Here is a 26,401-nt window from a genome sequence, read left to right on the forward strand (position 1 = left end):
TAGCAAATGATCAGAATTAAAAACTCTGCCAATTATAGTCGGCATGAAACAGAAGTTGCTATCGCTGTTTCTTCCCTTTTGTGAGAAACTCTGGGATGTGATTTTTGTTTTTGATATACATTTCTGCATTTTCCAACCTAAAGAGTATGCCCCACATGAATTGCTTGAATCTGAAAAAAAAGGCTTCTGCATTCACTGCGGCACCTGATGCTTGCTACACACTTGAAGATTTTAAGCCTGATTTTGGGCCTGATTTGCACCACCACCCCCCCCCCCCCCCCCCCCCAAACAATCGGAGGTACGTGGCCTAATTCGAGGCTTGACTCAACTGACTTTTTGTCCTAAAATTTCTCAATTGTGAAAAATCATTAGGATTATTTTACTGCACCAAATCACATTGGAGCCTCCAATGATTTGTTGAAGTGGCGTAACTCGTCAGTTGCCCGGTAATTTTTTGTCATGAATTTTGACAAATTACAACGGTTGTGATGTAATTATATAAACATACAGTACTGTGCAAAAGTCTTACGCACGTTAGTATTTTCACCTCCCCCAAAAATTTTTTTAAGCCAGTTATTTATTTATTTTGCAATAGTGTGTAAGTAGGTAATATAAGTTTACATTTTCAAATATTGATTTTGCAATTAATTGTAATAATCCATTCCAGTGATATGCCTGTATGCAGAAGGAGTCTGACAACAGCTGTTTGATCCACACGGAGATCTAATCTCACCATCATCGAGTCCGTCAGTGATGACATGAAAAACGAAAAAAACTGAGACAAAATCCACAAGAACTGCGACAAAATCTCCAAGACGCTTGAAGAAACCCTCCTGCAAAGCCCCCTGAAAAACTATGAGCAAGTGTACCAGGACAAAAGCTGTTTAAAACGCAAAGGGTGGTCACACCAAACACTGATTTGAGTTAATTGATTAAAAAAATGTATTTATAAAAAAAAATTTGAAAGCATTCTCACTTTACACCATTTTTACACAAGTGTCTAAAACTGTTGACAGTACTGGAGCTTTGCAGGAGGGTTTCTTCAAGCGTTGTCGAGTTCTTGTCGATTTTGTCTTTCATCAGGTCTATGTTTTTTCATCGAAATCTCACTGGAATGTATTATTACAATTAATGGCAAAATAAATGTTTTGAAAATGTAAACTGATATTACCTACTGACACACTACTGGAAAATATATAAATAACTGGGTTAAAAAAAATTTGGGGGGTGGTGAAAATACTAACGATTATTTTCATAATTATATATAATTTTCAATAATTTTCATATATATATATTGGTCGATCTTATTGGTTGATCTCACAGTTTGTCCTGAAAAACGCATTATCAAAAAGAGAGAAGAGACATTGCTGCAAGAGGGAGGGATACTGCAATATTCCATGAATTAAGAGTTATCACATTTGATTAAAATAATGTAAATAATCAAGTCAATGCCTGTTTTCAACATTTTCCCCAGAAAGACACAGAAATCAGATGGTTATACTGTCAGTTTGTGTCACTAACATACGTATAGTCTACTAATTTAACTTTTAGATTTCAGAGCCGTGACTGTGCAACATGAATGCTTTCAGGAAGATTACTTATTAGTGAGCCACATTGTATTCCAGTGCTTTTATTTTTAATGACCATGTGTCAAATCACATGAAGTACAGTATCTCTGATCAAACATTTGATGCACAAGGTCCATTTAGAGAATGTGTACCATCAAAGAGAGTGAATTATGGTGATATAATAATTTAATGTTTCCACTCTTGGTGTGTAAAGATTGTTTCCTTAGGGCTCATTATGAGGACCATGCATTGTGCTCAGTAAAAGTGAAAGGTCTCATTGAAATATTTGTGTTGCAGGGGGATAATGGTGGGATGATGACAATGTCTAACTTGACGCATAAAGTGTCACGTGAAGACAACGGTCTTCCTTTGACCTGTGAGGCGTTCAACAAAGGCACACGCTTCTCTAGTGTTCGATCTGAAGAGCTTATTGTCTACTGTGAGCAACCATTGATATTTTATCTGTCCTTTAAGTAGAATGATCCCTGATAAATGAATTATTTTAATCTAGTAGCTTAACTGGTAAAACATGATAGCATTAGCAATGCCAAAGTTTAAGGTTTGATTCCCATGTAACGTAAACAGTACAGTTTGTTTGTTTTAAAGAAATAAATGCTTATATTCAGTAAGGATGCATTAAAGGAACTGTACACTCTTAGATGAAAAGGCTATATAGAACCTTAAAAGATTTTATCGGCACTACGTTTTTGGAACCGCTAAAATGTTCACTACAAAAAATGCATTTCTTCTTTTGTATTTTTGACTTGTTTCTAGTCCAAACATCTAAAAATTCTGAAAACAGGAACTATATTTACTAGACAAGCAAATGTAATTGTCTTGTTTTGGGGGGGAAATAACTTAAAATTAAGAGAGTTTTTGCTTAAAATAAGCTAAATAATTTGCCAATGGAGTAAGTAATAATGTTAAAACAACATAATTTTACTTACCCCATTGGCTGATTATTTAGTTTGTTTTAAGCAAAAACTCTCAACATGTTGGTTTATTTTCATAATTATTTTATGTTTTTTAATGTAAGAATTTTTTGATATTTAGACTAGAATCAAGACAAAAATACAAAATAAGAAATGCATTTTTGCAGTGTTCTATATAGAGCCCTTTTTAAGCACCAAAAGGCTTCTTTCTTGTCATTATAGAACCTTTTTAGCATAAAAGATTCTTTGGAGCATACTCAATTTCAAAGAACCTTTTAGGCTATAAAGGTTATATAATGACAAGAAAGAACCCTTTTGGCACTTAAAGAGGGTTCTATACAGAACATTCAACCCGATCACGTATAAATAGTACGAGTGTGCAATGTTGTGGAATGTATACGCCAAAACTCATTTTGGCGCGCATATGATACGCTGTTTTTCGCGTGCATATGATACGCACTTTATGGCGTATATATGACACGCGCTTGGGTATGTTTAGGGTAGTGGGGCGTATATATGACACGCGCTTGGGTAGGTTTAGGGTAGTGGGGCGTATATATGACACGCGCTTGGGTAGGTTTAGGGTAGTGGGGCGTATATATGACACGCGCTTGGGTAGGTTTAGGGTAGTGGGGCGTATATATGACACGCGCTTGGGTAGGTTTAGGGTAGTGGGGCGTATATATGACACGCGCTTGGGTAGGTTTAGGGTAGTGGGGCGTATATATGACACGCGCTTGGGTAGGTTTAGGGTAGTGGGGCGTATATATGACACGCGCTTGGGTATGTTTAGGGTAGTGGGGCGTATATATGACACGCGCTTGGGTAGGTTTAGGGTAGTGGGGCGTATATATGACACGCGCTTGGGTAGGTTTAGGGTAGTGGGGCGTATATATGACACGCGCTTGGGTAGGTTTAGGGTAGTGGGGCGTATATATGACACGCGCTTGGGTAGGTTTAGGGTAGTGGGGCGTATATATGACACGCGCTTGGGTAGGTTTAGGGTAGTGGGGCGTATATATGACACGCGCTTGGGTAGGTTTAGGGTAGTGGGGCGTATATATGACACGCGCTTGGGTAGGTTTAGGGTAGTGGGGCGTATATATGACACGCGCTTGGGTAGGTTTAGGGTAGTGGGGCGTATATATGACACGCGCTTGGGTAGGTTTAGGGTAGTGGGGCGTATATATGACACGCGCTTGGGTAGGTTTAGGGTAGTGGGGCGTATATATGACACGCGCTTGGGTAGGTTTAGGGTAGTGGGGCGTATATATGACACGCGCTTGGGTAGGTTTAGGGTAGTGGGGCGTATATATGACACGCGCTTGGGTAGGTTTAGGGTAGTGGGGCGTATATATGACACGCGCTTGGGTAGGTTTAGGGTAGTGGGGCGTATATATGACACGCGCTTGGGTAGGTTTAGGGTAGTGGGGCGTATATATGACACGCGCTTGGGTAGGTTTAGGGTAGTGGGGCGTATATATGACACGCGCTTGGGTAGGTTTAGGGTAGTGGGGCGTATATATGACACGCGCTTGGGTAGGTTTAGGGTAGTGGGGCGTATATATGACACGCGCTTGGGTAGGTTTAGGGTAGTGGGGCGTATATATGACACGCGCTTGGGTAGGTTTAGGGTAGTGGGGCGTATATATGACACGCGCTTGGGTAGGTTTAGGGTAGTGGGGCGTATATATGACACGCGCTTGGGTAGGTTTAGGGTAGTGGGGCGTATATATGACACGTGCTTGGGTAGGTTTAGGGTGGTGGGGTGGGGGGTTCGTATGTATAATACGCCATAAAATGCGTATCATATGCACGTGAAAAAAATGAGTTTTGGCGTATACATTCCACGACATTTCACACTCGTACTATTTATACGCATTTTTGTGAGAATACCCTGGAACATTTTAGGGGTTCCAAATACGTAGCACCGATATAACCTTTTCTTTCTTCATTTTATGATTAATTGAAAAGTTTTTTTTATTTTTTATTTTTTTTTTTGGGGGGGGGGGGGGGGATGAACTGCTCTACAGTCATTTGAAAGTGATTGTAGTACAATCAGTTTCAAAATCAGTTAAGCAGTTTTGGCCAAAATCTTACATACACTTCCTTTAAATTAAACAAAAGTGATAATTTAATGCATTTATTGAGCAGCAAATCATCATATTTAAAGGATTTCTGAAGGATCATGTGACACTGAAGACTGGAGTAAAATGCTGAAAATTCAGTTTTGACATTAAAATTACATTTTAAAATATTAAAATAGACAAATTTATTTTAACCATTTCTCAATATTACTATTTTGACTATATCTTTTTGATCAACGACATGCAGCCTTGGTGAACATAAGAGACTAATTTTAAAAACATTTAACGATTATTAGCTAGACCAAACATTTGAACTTTAGTGGTTGTTGAGAAAATGTTCATTGCACAATTATTTATAATTTGGATAAAAGCTTATCTAAAATAAATATATTGATGCACTATTGCTGACTGGAATATTAGTTCTGTTAATGTAATGTATCTTCTTTTCTTTAGATCCTCCTCAGAAGGTGTGGTTAGATGCTCCTCCAACAAACGTCTTCTTACACTCGGGTACAACTCTTCGTTTAGTCTGTTTCTCCAGTGGTGGAAATCCCACAGGTCAGCTGGTGTGGTTGAAGGTGTGTAGTGGAACGTTTTTGTTGACAGGCTTTTAGTAACAAGTATGTTTTGTTATATCTTCCATTAAATATTCCTGCGTGTCTGTGTGTGTAAACTGCAGAACAATAAAGTCGTGCCAACCGCATCGAAGCAGGTGTCTTCAGAGCGTGGTGTGTCACGAGATCTCGTCCTCACCCTCCAGCCCAGTGACAATCTGGCCACTTACCGCTGTGACTCCTCCAACAAAGCCAAGAAAGTTCTCTCCGCTCAAACCAAACTCAGGGTTCTGTGTATGTTTCAAAACATGATACTGTGATGTGTACATACGAAACCATATAAGTTATTTGAGGTAGCATGGTGTACTTCTAAGCCTCCTAACTGCATGAGGGTTTTTCCAATCGATTACAATAGGGGTGACCCCGAATAGTCGAAGATTCGATGAGTCGATCTGAGTCGAATCTTTGCGGGTGTTATGAAACGAGGATCATACCATTTTGCAAAAATGGGGGGTGCTCAATATTTTAAAGAAATGACGTGGCGCGGCGCCTTTAAAATTTCGAACACAGTGTTTTCAATGAGACTCTGGAAGTTGTTTAAAATCCGGCCGCGCCACAGAGCGCCATTTCAAGGATTTATATTAAATTTATATTTCCCTCAAATCGTCAATGTACATTTCACCCGCATAATCGGCTTAAGAACATGCATGTGAATGCACTCAAAGTGTCCTTTTCCTCTCTAGGCAGGTATTTTTTTAGGTTTTAGGTTTATTTATCAAAATGTTCTCCTCCTGCTGACTAGTGCCCCTCCTAACCCATTCACACACACATATAGATGATTCAACAATAGAAAGATTCAACCATTTTGATTCGAATGTGTAAATACTTAGTCGGGGACACCCCTACAATATACACAGATGAGCCCAAATATTATGATGTTTTGCTGTTATCGCAGCTGTTGTTGGTCCTCCTCGTGCTGCCAAAACAATGCCAACTAACCCACCGAAGCATGGACTGTACAAGACCTGTGAAGGTGCCCTATGGTATCTGGCGCCAAGACATTAGCAGCAGATCCTTCAAGTCCTGTAAGTTGTGAGGTGGAGCTACCGTGGATTGAACTTGTTGGTCGAACACATCCCACAGATTCTCAATTGGATTGAGATCTGGGTCATTTGGAGGCCAGGGCAAACCCTTTTCATCATGTTCCTCATACCATTCCTGAGCAATGTGTGCAGTGTGGCAAGGTGCATTATACTGCTGAACGGCCAATTCCACCAGGGAACATCATTGTCATGAAGGGATGTTCCTGGTCTGCAACAATGTTTAGGTAGGTGACACGTGTTAAATTTACGTCCACATGAACGGCCGGAATCAGGGTTCCCCAGCAGAACATTGTCCAGAGGATCTCGCTCCCTCCACCGGCCCATCGTCGTCCCACAGTGCATCCTGATGCATCCCTTCCCCATGCAGGTTAATGGTACACATGTACATGGCCATCCACATGATGTAAGAGAAAACAGGACTCATCTGACCAGGCGACATTCTTCCATTGCTCCAAGGTCCAGATCTGACGCTCACATGCCCATTGTAGATGCTTTCGACAATGTGCAGTGGTAATCGTGGCACTCTGATTGATCTGTGCTTCGCAGCCCTATAGCCCTATACGCAGCAGAGTGTGATTCACTGTGTGTTTTTACGCATTCCTCCCATAACCATCATTAACATTTTGTGACAGTAGACCTTCTGTTGGCTCGGACCAGACGGGACAACATTCGTTGCCCTAGTGTTTCTATGAGCCTTAGGCACCCAACACTCTGTCGCAGGTTTGTGGTTTGTCCAATGGACACCGTTGGTAAATTATCACCACTGTTGACCAGGAGCAACTCACAAGCCTGACTGTTTTAGAGATACGCTGGCGTAGTCGCCTTGCCATAACAATTTGACTCTCGTCAAAGTCGCTCAGATCTTTATTTCTGCCCATTTCTCTTGCATCCAACACGTTGATGACGAGAAATAATTGTTTGCTTACCATATAGTCCCTGTCCCAAATGGCACCCTAAACCCTCACGGTATTCCTCTGAGTCCGCACTTTCACAACGTAATACTGCTTTGATTGCCAGGAAGAAGTCTGCTTAAGTCCACAAGACCAAAAGTGCACATGAAATGTGTGCCATTTGGGAAAAGGCCATAATCCACTCAGACCTTAATATGTGGCCTTGTTAGGGGATGATCAACGATTTCCCTGCACCTGTGTTTGGTCATAATGTTTTGGCTCATATGTGTCACTTACAAGATGTCATGCGACAAATAATAGAACAACGTCAAACACAATTAATAGCATAATAAAATGATGAATACATGAAAAAGACAAATACATGAAGCATTTGTTGTGCATTTGAATATATATATATATATATATATATATATATATATATATATATATATATATATATATATATATATATATATATATATATATTAACAGAATTGTCAACAAGGCATTTCAATGAAGATTTACCGTTCAAAATGTATGTCAGTGGGATGTTTTCACAGATTTTTTTTTCAAATTAATAAATTTATTCAGAAAGGATGCATTGAAAGTGACAGTAAATGCATTTTAAATGTTCCAAAAGGTTTATGTCTCAAATAAATGTTGTTGAAATACTTAAGAAAGGAAAATTGATTTATCAAAGAGTCCTGAGAAAAAAGCAGCACAATTTCCATAAATATATGAACAACTGCTTTCATCATTGATAATGATCAGAAATATTTCATGAGCAGCAAATCAGCATGTTAAAATATTTTTTGAAGGATCATGTGACACTGAAGACAAAATTTTCAAAGACTATTCATATTTTTTATCAATCATATGGCGATTGTAATGGTTGAAGTTTATTTCTCTTATTATCTAGGATAGAAGTTTTTTGTAAATGTCAATTTGCATTTGGATATGACTTAAAATGATAAGTGGGCTATGCCCACATTCTAATGAGTTGTTCTTTGTATTGTCCCGGATCAGTTCCCGCAGTGAGCGTGAAGATCGTGGCCAAGCAGAAGGAGCTGCGCAGGGGTGAGACGCTGGATCTGGACTGCCTGGCTGGCAGCAGCTATCCCACTGCGAATATCAGCTGGAGTTTGGGCCCTATCATGTACTTAAACACTCACTTATACATATACAAGTGTCACCACATCATCACACACATGCACAGATACACACTCACAGCTTATACTTTATTACTTAATTTAACACTTCCAAAGGCATTTCACAACCCAGCTGATTGATTCACATCAATAGACTGCAGAGCATTGACCCTTAGTCCATAAAACGCGGGCAAACACATCACATTCAGTCTCACTGGAATGCATTTCAGATGAATTTGGCTCTAAAATTACCCAGGTAGTTTGTTTAATGTTGATAATTGTGCATTAATTTGTGACTTGTGATGTGTGTATCTGTAGATAAAGAGCAGGCTTTGTGCAATAGACTGATAGGCAGTTTGTAATCCATCCCAAGAGATTTTTTTTACTGTATTAGATTTCGACTGACAGCTGGTGATCACTAAGTCATTACCTTGTTAGAGTCTGTCTCTGGTGCTGTCAATATGTATCCATTTGGGGAAAAAAACTGTACATCAGTTATGAACAGATCAGGTTTAGGTTTTCGTCTCTCTTTTTTTATACCAGCCAAGCCAAACATTATGGCTCAGCTTTTGTTTCTAAAGAAATTCAGCTATAAAGCTACAGTGTTTGTGAGTAGAGGACTGGTCTATTTCGAGTTTTATAGGGCTTCAGTTTTGTCGAATGGTCCCCACGGGACCCTAACGCATGTCGGGCAAACAAAAAGATTTCACAGCAGGTGAACGCTGTTACTGTGCAAGGCTTTATCGAATATTCATAGTCAATTTTTGCAGTGTTTCTCCAAGGGGATGTTTTTGAAATTCTACTTCATATGAAATATCCATGAGAAATAATGCTGTGAGCTTGATTTTCACTTTCTCAGGCTGAAAGGAGTTGACCAGGCTCCTAAAAAGGCTGAATTTGGCGGGATGTCCCGAACCAGTAAGCTGTCCCTCACTCTTGGCTCCCATCACTGGAGGAAAAGGATCACCTGCCAGGCCTTCAGTAATGTGCTGTCCGAGGGTGTCAACAACTTCTACAGTCTGAATGTGCTCTGTGAGTTTTTTTATTAAATGTGTTTTACTCGGACTGTCCGCTGACTACAGATCAGTATCTAATCAAATTAATCGCATGTAATGCAAATTAAATTGATCTTAACTAATTGCACATATCAGTAGATAATTGATTGAATAATTTTCTGTAGCTGAGTAAAGCACTGAATAGACATTACAGAAAGTGGCTTTAGAAGTCAATACTGTACAATGTTTTATTTCCATATTACTCAATGTCGCTTTTGAACTTTTTGTTAATTTGCGTTAATTGCGCATCAATTAATAAAAGTTACAGATTATTTCGGGAGCACAAACTTAAGTTTGGTCTCATTTTAAAGAAGACCCAATTATTGTTGAAGGAAGTGAATTATGAACACTGAATGAATTATGTTAAAATTGAAACAAATTTGAAGTTGATATCTCAAAAAATTAGCTTTCAGTAAGATTTTTTTGGGGGATTAGTACCAAATTGTTCCTATTAGATACCAGCAAAGCTCCACTGGGACACAGTACCAGATTTGAGATTTGTAGTAGTATTTGCACACATTTAAATCACACTATGCACATCCACACCAACACACTCACACAATTATAGCTGCATAATGTACCCAACTGCAAAATATGCAGCCGCAGAAATTAGGAATAAAGTGAGAATTTGCTTTATAGGCCCAACCTAAGAAAATGGTACAATTTGGTAAAAAAATATAACACTTTTAATTGTGAAGCCTTGCCAACAGAATAAAAGCATGTTAACATGTTATGGTTAAATGGCCCTGGAATTAAACATTACAGTTCACTGTAAAACAAATACATTTAAAAAAACTCAGGCCACAATTGAAAATTTTCTATTGACTAATCACATCAAAAAAAAATAAAAAATAATAATAATAATATTTTTTGGCTAAACTGAATTTATGTGAATTAAATTGCATAAATTCACAGAAATTCAATTTTGCCAACTCAAAAATGTAATGGGCTGTAAGGGGTTTCATTGGAGACATGTTTGTTCTTAAGGTGCTGAATGTAACTATTTTCCCTAATAGATTAAAGAAAATGGGTGTGAAATAGTAACATTTCAATAAAAATGTGCACTTGTACAAAAATAAAAAAAAACTGAAAAAGACTAGTGTCCATACGAATGCACAATAAGTCAAATAGTTTTATATTACTATTTTGTACATTATTATATGTAACTTAAGTTGTTTCCATAAGAAATTAAAATAAATTAAATAAGCAAAAATATATTAAATAATCAATTTAAATATAAATGAATACATTAAATAAATAAATTCAATGATTGGATAATTTCCTTGTTTATACCATATATCCCATTATTTAATTAAATATTTAAATTATCCTGTTATTTATTTATGTATTTATTTAGAAATAATGTGATGACTAATTGATTATTTATAAATAAATAAATAAATAAATAAATAAATAAATAAATAAATAAATAAATAAATAAATACATTATCCATTTATTTATTTATTTAGAAATAATGTGATGACTAATTGATTATAAATAAATAAATAAATAAATAAATAAATAAATAAATAAATAAATAAATAAATAAATAAATAAATAAATAAATAAATAAATAAATAAATAAATAAATAAATAACTTATTTATCATCCTTTATATACCATACATTAATTAAGTAAATAAACAAATTATCCCATTATTTATTTATTTATTTATGTATAAATCATATTTTATGTAAACATTCATATAAAACATATCATATTTTTTTTCATTATCCCATAAATTATGTATTAATTTTTATTTTATTTTTACTAGTTCATCATTTTATTTTTATTTTTTACAGAAATTGATAGCCTGTTTTAACATGAGTTTGGTTGCAGCTTTCTGGTATGAAGATTGAAGATATATTGTTATTTTGCTCTGGCAAGCATTCTGATGAACGTTTGAATGAGTCTATTTCTGCTAATGCTTATGGCGAGTGTATGGTATTTTGTGTGTGTCTTTGTGTCTGCAATGATTATGGTTTGACTTTGATGTTGTTTTGTCTGATCCAGCCAGCCACCTCTTCAAAGCCTGACACGCTTTGTGAGCATGATGGAATGTCACTGTGTGTGTGTGTGTGTGTGTGTGTGTGTGTGTGTGTGTGTGTGTGTGTGTGTGTCTGTGTGTGTGTGTGCGTGCGTGCGTGACTATTTCAGAACCTCCACAGACTGTGATTTGGATATCTGTCTGTGTAAGAACAGACCATAAATAATCACTTTGTCTGTTTTATTGTCTTATATTAAGATTATATTTCATCTTTTACTTTCTTTGTGTGTGTGTGTGTGTGTGTGTGTGTGTGTGTGTGTGTGTGTGTGTGTGTGTGTGTGTGTGTGTGTGTGTGTGTGTGTGTGTGTCTGCTTGTAGATGTAAGCAAATCGTTTGTGTTAAAATCTGCATTTGAATTCTCATTCGCTCAGAAATGACACAATATACATTAATGAGACAAAGACACAGAAGCCTCCCAGAGAGATCAACAGCACAATAAATCATGTGCCTTATTCATACTCAGACGTTAGAGAGGAAAACGGCTCAAAATCTGCTGCTTCCTCAAATCAGTTTTTATGTGCATGTGCAAAATTAACTTTTTGCCCTGTGTGAATATGTGAATGATTTTCAGTCTTTTAAAGCTTTCTTCAGTAGTCCATCTGTATCTCCTGGATTTGTTTCACATGAAAACAATAGAATATTGTTCTTCAATTTTGCAATTTCTAAAAACATTACCGGACAGCTGTCCAGTTATAATTAACTCCCCAAAACCAGTTTTTGCTAGCATTTGACTCTTGTGTTGTTGTTTTTGCCATTTCAATATTTCCATTATGCTAACACTTTTCAATAATGTTTAATTAGTTAATTATAAGCAGGAAAAATGTATATACACACACTATAAAATTGGCTGGGTTAAAAACAACCCAATTGGCAACCCAGCACTGGGTAAATATTGGACAGAACACATGCAGGGTTAAATTAACCCAGTAGCATTTTAACCCAGCGGGCTGTTGAGAAAACCCAAAATGTAGTCCATTTTTACCATTAATGGATTTACTATTCTGGGTTATTCTTGCTGGGTTGTTCTTAAAATGTATCCTGTGCATTAGCTGTAAAACTAGACAATCATGAAAGAAAAAAAATAGAATGAATGTTTAGACTGTTAAAACAATTATTTTTTAACATCATTGTTAAATGATGCTTGACAAATGATACAACACACAAACGTGTTAAAATTGGCAACAATGACAACAAACCTAATAGATTCTGTCAATCTATTCACGTTTAAATCGAACTTTTATTTTGACGGGTTGCCAAGACTTTTGAGTGTCTGTTCATGATTTGACACGCGCCCCCGTCATTCACACAGAGACGCAAAACATGGAAGAGTAATATTTCAATAGTATTTAATATACACAGACACTGGTATATATTCGGCTACAGTCTGGAGCCCTGCGTGACGCGACTGAACGCAGCTGCGGGACCGAATATAGTCTACTTGTGAGTCGATGCTATACAGATAGGCTATCGTCACATTTTTAAAATTTCAGTATGTAACGTTACTTGGTACCGGTAAGTTACTTGTGACATCACTACATAAAACCAAGGTTAATTTTCGTAAGGGGATCATGGTTCCGTGTACACAAACTGTAATAATCTATCGTCTCACATGGCTAACTTAACGTTAAGTTACCTAAACTAACACGAGTCAGTACATTGCATTGGATACTGAGGTAAAACTTTTGTCGTCTTAACGTCATGTGAGATTAAGAATTGTTGCTGCAAAGAAGAAGAAAAAAACTATTATTATGCTAATTAAAATGATTATTAATGAAAACATATGAAATTATCTTAAAACATCTGCAACCAGTGGCTTTGCCTTTTGCATTGTCCTTTCAAAATGACAGTTTGGGAGCGAATTTAAACGAATCAAGGCGGGAAGCACGTGAAACAACCAAGAAGCGCTGGGTAGAATCAACCATTGCGACCCAGCAGGTTTAACCCAACGACTGAAAATTTGAAACTACCCAATGGTTTTTAAAATGGGATCAAATAAATCGGAAAAAATACCCAACAGTCTTAACCTAGCATTTTGGGTTTAAAACAACCCAGCATTATTTAGTGTGTGTGTGTGTATATATATATATATATATATATATATATATATATATATATATATATATATATATATATATATATGAGAGAGAGAGAGAGATAGATTTATTTGTTCATCTTTGTATTATTAATGTATTATTTGTATTATTAATGTTAATTCATTATTAATATATTTGTTCAAGTGTAAATAATGGTTTGTTAATGTCAATGTAATGTTTGTTGGATAGTTTGCTTACATACCATATGGTGTGACTCGTGTTCATTATGATGTTTATAAATAAGTCGCTTCCACATTAGCACCTTCAAACGTATCTGATACATCTGTGTGTGTCTTTGTGTGCAATTCAGTTCCTCCAGAGTTTTCGGATGACCAGCCCGATCTGGTCCAGGTCAGTGAGGATGAAACTGCCACACTTCCTGTCAAAGTCTTGGCCAATCCGGACGAAATCACCTGCGAGTGGATTTTTCAGGGCGAGAAGCTTGTGAAAGGTAGCAGACAACACTACATGACACTTCGAGCAGTGTCACCCTCACGGGCACTAAACACTAAAACAGACTCAAACACACATTGCCATATGCATTCTGAATAAAACATTGATGGATTCTGGCACTGCACCTTGGCAGATGTGATCTCGTGCTAATGTATGCAGCCTAAATGAGCGTCGCTGTCGCTCTGAATGCATCTCAGCATTTCCGGTCTTCATCTCCGTGTTGAAAGCTTCTAAGCTGTCCTGTGTCAAGCTCCCTGTGGTATTCCTCCAAAGAGGTTTCCCTGGGAGAGGAGTTTTAGCGGATAAGCCAGCTGTTTCAGTGTGAATGTGCAGGATTTGAAGAGTTGAAATTTTGTATTTGTTTTTTGCGGAATTGTATTGTCGCAGCTCTGTGATTCACCTGTTTTACGTGGGTTTTTGTGTGTTTTTGACAGAAAGAGATCCTCGTTATCACTTCGACGAATGGACCTTGGAAATCGTGAACGTTTCTCGGCGAGACGGGGGCGATTACATCATAGAGTGTTCCAACACTGAGGGGAAGAACCGCACAAAGCTCAAACTGGATGTACAGTGTGAGGAACTCAAAACTAATTCTGACACCTCATCCTAACTAGGCGAGGTGCAACAAGTTATGAACATCAAATTTCTCTTCCTTGGAAGCAAAATGCTATAGGAAGCTACAGACAAGCAATCAGAATATACAGGGGTGTTTTAAAAGTCTGAGACCACATTCAAAATATGTGATAAGGAAATAAGGAAAACAAAAACATGATTTTATACAATTATTTATTCCTGTGACGTTAAAGCTGAATATTCCGCAGCATCATTACTCCAGTCTTCAGTGTCACATGATCCTTCAGAAATCATTCTAATGATGATTTTCAGCTCAAGAATCATTTATTATTATGATTTTTATCAGTGTTGGAAACAGTTGAGATACTTCATATTTTTGAGGAAACCATGGTACAAATGTAAGAATAAGTTTTTTTGTTCGGCAACATCAAATTAATTTGATCAAAATTGACAGTAAAGACATTTATACTGTTTCAAAAGATGTTTTATTTAAAATACAGTTATTTTCATCAAAAATCATGGAAAAAAATCATGGTTTTCTTTTCACAAAAATATAAAGCAGCCAAAACTTTAAGACATTGCTAATAAAAAATATAACAAAAACATTATTGTTAATTTAGCCCCAATAATAATTGAAAATAAATTAATAGTCAATCATCATATTTAATCCTGAATAATCATGTGACACTCCCTGGAGTAATGGTGTTAAAAAGCATTCAGCTGTGCATCACAGGAATAGATTACATATTAAGATATATTCACATAGAAAATAGTTTTTCAATTGAAATTAATTTTAAATATATTTTAAATTATATTAATATTTAATAAGATTATTAAGACAATTTACATTTACATTTAATCATTTAGCAGACGCTTTTATCCAAAGCGACTTACAAAAAAAGGGGGAGAGTAATAGAAGCAACGAAACAGACAAGGCCAACAACATGTAAGAGCTGTAAGAAATCTCAATTAATTAGCACAGTACACATTTTTTTTTTTTGTTTTTTTTTTTTTTTTAGACATCTACAACAAAAACTCACGTACGCAAAATTCCGAACACTGGATTTTGATAGCTATGATATCAAATAGCTTTCATGTTGTTTATTCTGTTTACCTGTTTTACATATTATTGTTCTGATCATTTCAAATTAAAGTATATTCATATAATAGTTTAGTAGTCGTCTCAGGACGCACTGCATGATTTAAAAAAGCTGGATGTAGTAAATCAAGCCTTAGAAAAGCAGGATTTGGCAAAGCAGGATTTGGTAAAGTAGGACTTGGTAAAACAGGGTTTGGTAAGGCAGGACTTGGTAAAGTAAGGCTTAGGAAAGCCAGACATAGTGAATCAGGACTTAGTAAAGCAGGACTTGGTAAAACAGAGTTTAGTTAGGCAGGACTTGGTAAAGCAGAGCTTAGTAAAGGAGGATATGGCAAAATAGGGCTTAGTAAAGCAGGACTTGGTAGATCAGGACTTGGCAAATTTTGGGTTTATTAAAGCAGGACTTGGTAAATCAGGACTTGGCAAATTTTGGGTTTATTAAAGAAGGACATGGCAAATTTTGGGTTTAGTAAAGCAGGACTTGGTAAGACAGAACTAGGTAAAGCAGGATTTTGTAAAATATGGCTTAGTAAATCAGGACTTAGTAATGCAGTATTTAGATAAGAATGACTTGGTAAAGCCGGATTTAGTAAAGCAGGACTTGGTAAAGCAGGCTTAGTAAAGCAGAACTTAGTACAGTAGGGCTTAGTACAGTAGGGCTTAGTAAAGCAGGGTTTAGTAAATCAGGACTTAGTAAAGCAGGGCTTGGTAAAGCAGGACTTGGTAAAACAGGGTTTGGTAAGGCAGGACTTGGTAAAGTATAGCTTGGTAAAGCAGAACTTAGTACAGTAGGGCTTAGTAAAGCAAGACTGGGAGAAGCAGGACTTGGTAAAGCACAGTGGCCTGGACTAACCAGTGTGATTGAAAATAAACACCAAAATGTCTTAACGCTGTTGACAGTCAAAGTTGATTGGCAAACAAACTCATATTAGCATGCAAGGTGACAGTCTTAGCTAATAAACTCTGATGCCATGTGAATTGAGGATGTTAGCATTTATTACAAATATTGAATATGTCTCAGTCCTGTGAAACTCTAATGTTAAGGTTAAACTGCTGTCAGTCAGAGTGTGCATTTTTTCCTCAGTATAAATGAACACAAAAGTTGCACTGCAAAGCCAATCTATGCTGTTCTCAATATTTGTGCCACATATTTATTTGCCAATTCAAACCCACACAGACGTACACACACTTGAAAGTGAAACGGAGAGAAAGAGAGGGACGTGGAGAGAGAGAGAAAAAAGAAAGAAAGAAAGAGCACTCCCACTTCCTTAATGATTTAATAATAGCACTTCTTCAAATCTAGGCCTGCATGTTCCTGCAAATCCTTCTGCACTAATGGATCTCCACGTCCTCATACAATAGCATCTGACAGTGGTAGATATTCATTATGTATGGGCCATTTGAATAGCTTTTACCAATGGTGCTGTTTTCCGTGTAGGCCCCCCTCTTTCTGCCCGTTAGGAACAATGCAGAGGAGGATTGTACACGCCAACACGCCAGAGATTACGCTGGTGGTAATGGCCCACTTGGTTGAGGATATGATACTCCTGGGGGCAGGGATGGAGATGAGGCAGAGGAATAGCATTGGCTGGGTTTGCCTTACGAGCCTGAGGCAACCATTTTAGGCCCACTTTTCTAAGAATTTCAACACTACTTGATTCTCAAAGGCAAAGCAGTGATGTTTGATTTATATATATATATAAATCAAACATCGTGGAACACACTTCAATCCGAATCTCCTCACACAAACATATTAAGTAGTCAGTCCATTTTATCAAAAAATTCAAACAATAAATGCCGTTTTGATGCTCTTTAAAGGTCCCATTATTTGCGTGTTTTCGAAGCTTTGATTATGTTTACAGTGTGCAATATAACATGAGTTCATGTTTCGCGTGTAAAAAAACAGTATTTTTTAAACAATTTACTTATCTGTACAGCGCTGTTTCCTCTGTCCTAAAAACGGCCTGATGATTTCTTTGTTCTATGAAGTCCCTCCTTCAGAAACACGTAACGAGTTCTGATTGGGCCAGCGCTTCCCGTGTTGTGATTGGACAGCAGCTTAGCGCACTTTGCCCGGAAAGGTCCCGCCTTTTACCATAACGGGGAGATGCAAGCGCTGAATGCGCGCTCTTCTCCACGTGGGAGAGCAACAAAACCACACGCCCTATTTTGCGTGTTCTTGTGGGCGGAGGGTTAGTCAACAAACGGTTCTACTGAAGTCATTACATCCCTGCACTTCCTGCTGTAGTCCAAACTGGCCATTTGCTGTAGGCTTTGAAAGGGAACTTCTGTTAAATAAAATATCTCGCTTGGCATTGAACTTTGAGCTTTATAATTTTACAGGTATTATTTATGCTCTAACAGCAACATTACACACTAACTAAAGTTTCAAAGATGGAATCGCGAAGAACGGGACCTGTAATGTGACGTGACTGATCACTGTAGGCGTGGTGTCAGTTCAAGGGGCGCGCAAGTGAACGCGGTCATCTCTTCCTAAAGAATAAACATGAATGAGTATCTCTTAAGGTATGTTGAGGATACATTACAACTGACTGAAATGCATCATATGTTTTTTAATCACTCAATCTGTGAACCCCTTGAAATCTGGGGCTTTCAACCCCAGAAAAACAAAACTGCTTGAGAACATTAACCTCAGGCAAGTCATTCAGTGGCCTCAGCTGTTAGTTCATTAGAGAAACGAACTCTTTCGCTAAATATATGCTTTCTACGACAATTCACCATGATGTCACAACAGCAATAAACAATCTTCCGGGTGGCAAAAGCCGAAGCGTTCCTATGGCAACGTTAGTAAATTTCTTGGGATTCAGACATAGTTAACATGATTATTGAGGGACTGATTAATTAATTCAGGAGATAGCAATACATGAAATGCCTAACCTTGCTCCAGTAGATGTAGCGCTAGTCTACTACCATCATTTTTAAATGAGCCTCAGCCTACCATTGAGTAGTTATTTTAGTGATTGTTGCTTTGTGACTTACAATATGTTAGGCTATGGTGGATGGTCTATTTCCCTGTTATTTAACTAAAAAGGCTATGATCGTTTTCTGTTGCTCGGTCGGGGTCGGATCAGATAGCAGAGACGTGAGCTCTTCTGACGGTCAAAAGGATTCCGTGCTGTAGACTAGCGCTACTCCGCTAACGTTAGGCATTCACTCAAACTAAACTTGCGCTGATGATGAAGCCAGTGTGGTACTATCATCCATCAGCCTACAACTCTGTTTTGCTTTTCCTATTTCTTCCATTGACATTCAATCAGTAGCCTACATGACACTAGAAGTTCGGTCTCTTCCTACTTTTACTTCAGGCAGTGACTGGGAATGAGATCGATCTTTAAAAGAGATCTAAAGTTTACTAATATTAGTCTCGAATTTCCCCAGCTGAAGATAATTATGCTCTGCTATGATTTTGTAGATGGACCGTTTTGAGAATACTTCTCTGTAGCGCCACTTTTGACAACGTCCACTTGCTTTAGCCTCCTCACCCACAGGTTTTGCTGGATATATTTACTTTTTTCTGAAGGAAATTGATACAATCCTACATCTTTTGCTGTATATCTGATGGCGCAACCCCAAACACAACATGTTTTCGTCATAGATTCAACTTTAATCAACAACAATGTTTTTAACTATGTAACTGTTTACAGTAGCCGGCTGATCTCTTCAGTTTGTCAGCAGAAGCCGCTCGCGTTCTGCCACCCGGAAGTATCTTGGTGCCGATTGTTTACAAACATTCTGAAATGCCCTATATTAACCTATGCACTATATTAGCCTATATTACCCTATATATTATTTACTATATTAAACCCCGTTTCCACCAAAATTACCCGGAACAATTTGTACCAGGAACTTTTTTTACAGTAACTTTTCTCCCCCCTGACCTGCAACTGTCTGCGTTTCCACCGCATTCTAAAGTTCCGTGAAGATCAGGTAAATTAGTCCGGTGATGTAGGACTGCGCACGACTGCTCCTCCAAGTCAGTGACGGACAGTAATCATTTTTGCGGGACACTAGCCACGTTTACAAGCACACTTTTTTTTGTCATTCTGATTGAAAGATTTAGTGGACTGTTTACAATTGTTTTAAGATTTAGTGGACTGAGACGTTATCTAAACCGATCTGGTGTTTACATGTGATGACTTTCAATCGCAATCATTTTGTGGCATGCAGTTTGTCTGCCGCATCAAAAATGTCAACGCTGTTTTCTCCAGCAGCTGGAATGTGTTTACTGTAGCTATAGCAACTCTTAACGGCCACCAGGACTATTACAGTGTTATATAAGCTATTTATTTGTTGTAAAGTGTAATAATCATCTCAGACAAAAATTAATTCTTCTGTCATTTAAACTGCCAGGCAGTTTAAAGTAAAAACTGCCTGGGGCAATATACCCTGTGTCATTATTCCAACATTATCTTCTTAACTTACGAAATAAAAAGTTTACCCCTCAGAAAAATGAACTTTCCTCTCTTGTCAACATGAGCTCAGCGCGTAAGGATGCAGGTCATGTAAGGACGCACATTTAAAAGTAATCGGTCCGGTCGTTTACATAGTGAAAAAAAATTATTAACGAGTATGGAAGAGATTCAAGCTGTGCTGCTTTTACTGGTTATGTATAGGTTTACTAAAGAGGTAATTAACAACGACAGAAAAGAGCACTAGCATATTCAGAAAGCTTGTAAAGCTAGATTTAAAATGACAATGTATATTATTATCAGCTATTACGGACATTGAACGTGAGATGGCTGAGACGAACGCGCGCCATCAGACAGAGAGCAAGACTGATATTTACTGAATGAACGCAGAACGGACCTCGCAAAAGACTTTTAAAAATGCCGGTTGAAATAAAATGCTAAACCAATCAGCATGTTCAGCACCCAAGTCCCGCCCTCGAAAGTTCCTGAACTTTGAAAAAGTTCTACCTCGCGAGCAGGGCCGTTTGAAGGGGGAAATATTTACCTGGAACTTCATTTAGACCCTGGTTCCTGCTGTCTAAACACAGCGAGTACCACCCAAAGTTCCTGGTTCCTGGTTCCTGGGTAAAGTTCCTGCGGTGGAAACGCGGCTTTAGCCTATAAATTATATTAGCCTATATTAGCCTATTCACTATATTAGCCTATATTAACCTATATATTAACTATATTAGCCTATAAATTATATTAGTTTATATTCGTTATATTCTACTGAACCTGTTAGTGATGTCTTGTTTATTTAATGTAGCCTATTGTTAAATAAATACGTCATATTTGACAGCCGTGTGTAAATTATTTCAACAATGAATTGGAGATTTTTTTTTAAATTATAATTAGATTTAGAAGTTGCAAAAAATGCCTTATGTGAAGCTTATGTGTGTGGATTATTATATCTAAAAATAAATAACTGAATTGAGGCTAATAGTTGAGCTCTGTTGTTAACCTTTAATATTACATATATATATATATATATATATATATATATATATATATATATATATATATATATATATATATATATATATATATATATATATATATATATATATATATATATATATATTCATAGCAAAAGTATTCATGTGTTTTCTTTTTTTTTAAGATAGACAGATATAGACAGATACATATAGACATATATTATTCTTTAGGTTAATGTGAGCTGCGATAAATAAATTAAAGTGTGGGAGTAAATAAAATAAAGGATTATAAATTTTAATTAATAGAATCCACAGAAGACAAATAGCTGTTGGTACTGCTCCATCTGGGGATATTTACACATGAAAACAAGCAACAAATGGGGACATTTGTTTGATTTAAGTCATGTTTGTTAAGTTATGCAGCAAGTTATGGAAAGCACAGAATGGATTTTAGTTGTGAAAACTTATGAGAATCACTGACTTACAGATATTGCCTAAAATTAAACCTAATATACAGGTTTTATTGCATGCCATCAAATAATTAGCCACACATTTTGTCTATTTGCTGTACAAATCCAATTTGTAGATGTAAAATTAGGGTTTAAAACTAGAAATTTTATTTGTATCCCTATTCAAACTAAGTGAGTTTAAACAGCTGTGAAGCATTCTAAGTATTCACTTAGTTATTGAAAATATATGTTGCCCAGTGCGGGCCCTAGACTTCTGGGGGCCCCAAGCAAAGCTTTGTCTGGGGGCCCTATCATTACGTTCATAAAAATAAATAAAAATACCCCCAACCCTTTAAAGGGTTAGTTCATCAAAAAATGTAATTTCTGTCATTAATTATTCACCTTAATGTCGTTCCAAACACGTAAGACCTTTGTTCATATTCAGACATGTTAAGGTATTTTTGATGAAATACAGGAGCTCTCGGACCCCTCCATACACAGCTATTTAATTAACACTTTAAAGGCCCATTATTCAACCTGAATTTTATGAAGCATCGAGAATACTTTTTGTGCGATAAAAACAAACTTATTTTTCTTTCGGCTGTTCCCTTCAGGGGTAACCACAGCGAATCATCTGCCTCCATCTAGTCCTAAAAACTAACAAAAATAACGATTTATTCAACAATTTCTTCACGTCGGTTCACTTTCAATCAATAACAGTTAGTTGACGCGTTCAGTCATACAGTAAAAAACAATAGGACAAATACAACAGAATGAAAAAAAATTACAATTAGCCTATTTAACAATAGCCTACTAAATAAAAAAAATGCATAGTCTTCACAGTATTAATTAAATATACATTTTTTTATTTAATTATTTGTGTGATAAACAAGCATTATTCAAATCATTCTGTACCCAGTTGGATAGTCCTTTAACCAATCAGACCACAAGAGGCGTGATCACCGGGCAACGACCCATCGCTTCTCTATCCATCATCATGTTAAACCCGCCAATAGTGCCATGTGGATAAGCCAGTCTGTGATTGGTTTCCACAAAAGTGTAACAGGAGCAGGACAAATGAATGTACAGGTTTCCAGACTGAGTTGCAAGGCCAAATCAAATCGCCGGCAGATCAGGCCGGATTTACCCAGTCTAGGGTGACAGTGTACGGCTTTAAAGAAAAAGAATGGGCAAAATCATTGTGTTTTCATAAACGTTGGAGAGCCAAAATCAAAAATGCAGCCCAAAATCATTCTTAATCCTTGCATATAAGAAGACGGCACTGATTACCTTGTCATGGTTGCAGATACACTACACTCACCTTCTTTTTAGGATTATAAGGAACACCATACTGATACTGTGTTTGACCCCCTTTCGCCTTCAGAACGGCCTTAATTCGACAAGGCATTGATTCAACAAGGCATTCTTTAGAAATATTGGCCCATATTGATGGAGATTTGTGGGATGCACATCCAGGGCACGAAGCTCCCATTCCACCACATCCAAAAGAAGCTCTATTGGGTTGAGATCTGGTGACTATGGGGGCCATTTTAGCACAGTAAACTCATCGGCATGGTCAAGAAACCAATTTGAAAGGATTTGAGCTTTGTGACATGGTGACATGGTCAGAAACAATGCTCAGGTAGGCAGTAGCATTTAAACGATGCCCAAATGGCACTAAGGGGCCTAAAGTATGCCAAGAAAACATCCCCCACACCATTACACCACCACCACCAGCCTGCACAGTGGTAATAAGGTAAGATGGATCCATGTTCTCATTCTGATCACGCCAAATTCTGACTCTACCATCTGAATCTCCCAACAGAAATAGAGACTCATCAGACAAGGCAAAAATTTTCCAGTCTGCAACTGTCCAATTTTGGTGAGCTTGTGCAAATTGTAGCCTCTTTTTCCTATTTGTAGTGGAGATGAGTGGTACCCGGTGGGGTCTTCTGCTGTTGTAGCCCATTCGCCTCAAAGTTGTGCGTGTTTCACAAATTCTTTGCTGCATACCTTGGTTGTAACAAATGGTTATTTTAGTCAAAGTTGCTCTTCTATCAGCTTGAATCAGTCGGCCCATTCTCCTCTCACCTCTAGCATCAACAAGGCATTTTCTTTCCCATTCTGACATTCAGTTTGGTTGATTAGATTATTGCATTAATGAGAAATTGAACAAGTGTTCCTAATAATCCTATAGGTGAGTGTAGTATATTGCCAAACGTTTTGGATGCCTGCCTTTACATCCACAGGAACTTTAATGACTTCTAGAAAGGCTTTCCAGGTTTAGGGGTGTGTTTATTTAAATTTTTGACAATTATTCTAGAAGTGCACTTGTGAGGTCCGGCACTGATGTTGGACGAGAAGTCCTGGCTCGCAGTCTTCACTCTAATTCATCCAAAAGGTGTTCTATTGGGTTGAGGTCAGGGCTCTGTGCAGGCCAGTCAAGTTACTCCACACGTTTCTTGCTCATCCATGTCTTTATGGATCTTGCTTTGTGCACTGGTGTGCAGTCATGTTGGAATAGGAAGGGGGCATCCCCAAACTGTTCCCACAAAGTTGGGAGCATGACATTTAAACACTTGAAAATGTAAGGCTTGGATGCAGCTGCTCGGCCATGGAAACCCATTCCATGAAGCTCTATACACAATTTTCTTGAGCTAATCTGAAGGCCACGTTAAGTTTGGAGGTCTGTAGTTATTGACTCTGCAGAAAGTTGGTAACTTCTGTTCAGTATGTTCCGCAGCATGTGCTTACCCCACTCTGTGATTTTACGAGGCCTACCACTTTGTGGCTGAGTTGCTGTTGTTCCCAATTGCTTCCACTTTGTAAAAAACACTAAAAGTTGACTGTGGAATATTTAGTAGTGAAGAAATTTTGCATGGACTTACTGCACAGGTGGCAGTCTATCATGGTACCACGGTGGACATCAGCTCCTGAGAGCGACCCATTCTTTCACAAATGTTTGCAGAAGCAGTCTGCTTGCCTAGGTGCTTGGCAAGCTGTGGCCATGGAAGTGATGAGAGAGAGAGAGAGAGAGAGAGAGAGAGAGAGAGAGAGAGAGAGAGAGAGAGAGAGAGAGAGAGAGAGAGAGAGAGAGAGAGAGAGAGAGAGAGAGAGAGAGAGAGAGAGAGAGAGAGAGAGAGAGAGAGAGAGAGAGAGAGAGAGAGAGAGAGAGAGAGAGAGAGAGAGAGAGAGAGAGAGAGAGAGAGAGAGAGAGAGAGAGAGAGAGAGAGAGAGAGAGAGCTTTCAATGGGTGTAAGAAATAATAACAAATGAATTCAGCAATTCTTATATTGTATCACTAGAGATCTATGTAGGCCTTACCTGATCAGTGCAAGCATCTAGAAATGTCAGCTGTATTTACTCAACTGTACGAAAATATTTATACATAGTTAAAAGAAATCATAGCCTGACAAGCCAGACCCACATCGAGATGTTTGGTCTGGAAACTCACCATTGACAGGGCTCAATCCGAGGGGCGGGATAAACGGTTGTCTTTCAAACTCCCTCTGCACGCGATAGGATATCGCTACAACCAACCAGAGCAATGAAGGTGAAGCAGAGCTAGTTGACAGATAAAAAATTTGCCGTATCTGGTCGGCAAAACTCCGAACACATCTACCCTTTTTAAGAATGACTGCAGTGCCGTTCTTTGTTCTTTTATCAGAGAAAAGCTTAACTCCAAGTCTTCCAGAGTCGCGGTCAAAGCTTATTCCAAAGACTTGTCAGTGCATTAGCCGTTTTCCAGTTTCTGTGTTTACTAGTAGCACGCAAGCGCAACTCGGCCGTCATCATTATATTAAGCCCCACCCTCTGACTCTATACACAATGTGATTGGCGCGACCAGAGTTTGCCGTTTACAGCTCAGAACTGTATTGAGAGTTGCTAGATGACACTCGCGGGCAGATTAGATTTGCTCCGGCTAGGGAGCGTCTAGATTTCTAGGCTAAAGAAATCAGCTTATTTTTATTATCATTTATAGCTACTTTTTGCAAAAGCACTCCTTTATTAATGTTCTCTGATCCCTTTTAATAATACAGTTATCCTGACATAGTGTGACAGATACTTTTGAGGGGGCGTTAATTTTGTAGCCTTTCAAGTGTGTTGTTAATTTGCCTCAGTAAGCATTACCTTTGCTTAAATGTGCAGCATGTGCTGAAGTGACAGCGATTTGAAGACTACTTGCAACCAGCCATGTAGAAATACCGGAGGATTTGAAATAAAAGTGTTTCTGCACTACACATAATGGGGACGACATTACAATAGACCCTGATTATAAAGACTTTTTTCACGCCCTGTGAATAATTCAAACAGGAAGTGCAGAGACACGCTGTACCCAGACTTAAACAAAGGCAAATCTAGCATCAACACATCCAAATTTAGAAAATAAAACACTTTAAGTTAACTGTCCTATGAAATCTGCTGTGTTGTCGTTGAAATTGTCTGAGGTGGAAATTGAACTGTCATGGCCCTGACAAAAGGAGAGCCACTTGAGCATACTGCAATTAGCAAACTCTGCTATAGGCTGAATACATAGTGAGATGGAAGGAAGTCTCAACCAAAAGTTAAAAATCAAAGTTTTTTTTTTTTTTTAATGGGAAGTAGTTCATGTTCATATGTTGCACACCCTATATGAAGTACAAGCAGGGGCGTAGTTTATGGGGGGAGGTACCTCCCCCAATATTCAAATCCATCAGTTACAACCCCCATATATATGTGTGTGTGTGTATTTATATATATATATATATATATAGTTTTTAACTTCAAATGCTCGACTTCAATGTGTGAATCTTCACAACTTATGACATCATTAGGCTGGAAAGGCCACGGCACCGACCCAGTGCCGAAAAGCTCCATCTCATGTTCTCCTCGAACTTTAAATTTGTCTGACATCATTGTTTTTCCTTTATTTTTGTAAAGAGCGTTTGATTTAGTCTTTGGACGT

At 37.7% G+C, this 26,401-nt stretch overlaps 1 protein-coding gene across 2 annotated transcripts in view; it reads left to right on the forward strand.

Moving 5' to 3' along the window:
- nphs1 (NPHS1 adhesion molecule, nephrin) overlaps positions 1–26,401 on the forward strand; it is a 131,505-nt gene that overhangs the window by 86,411 nt on the left and 18,693 nt on the right. For both annotated transcript variants that reach the window (XM_067450281.1, XM_067450280.1), the window contains exons 11-17: positions 1,866–2,007; positions 5,041–5,165; positions 5,267–5,435; positions 8,161–8,290; positions 9,142–9,314; positions 13,789–13,929; positions 14,366–14,503. In XM_067450281.1, the coding sequence (XP_067306382.1) occupies positions 1,866–2,007; positions 5,041–5,165; positions 5,267–5,435; positions 8,161–8,290; positions 9,142–9,314; positions 13,789–13,929; positions 14,366–14,503 (1,018 nt within the window). The remainder of the gene's footprint in view (positions 1–1,865; positions 2,008–5,040; positions 5,166–5,266; positions 5,436–8,160; positions 8,291–9,141; positions 9,315–13,788; positions 13,930–14,365; positions 14,504–26,401) is intronic.

Source organism: Pseudorasbora parva, chromosome 8 (assembly GCF_024679245.1).
Source record: "Pseudorasbora parva isolate DD20220531a chromosome 8, ASM2467924v1, whole genome shotgun sequence".
Lineage (NCBI taxonomy): Eukaryota > Metazoa > Chordata > Actinopteri > Cypriniformes > Gobionidae > Pseudorasbora > Pseudorasbora parva.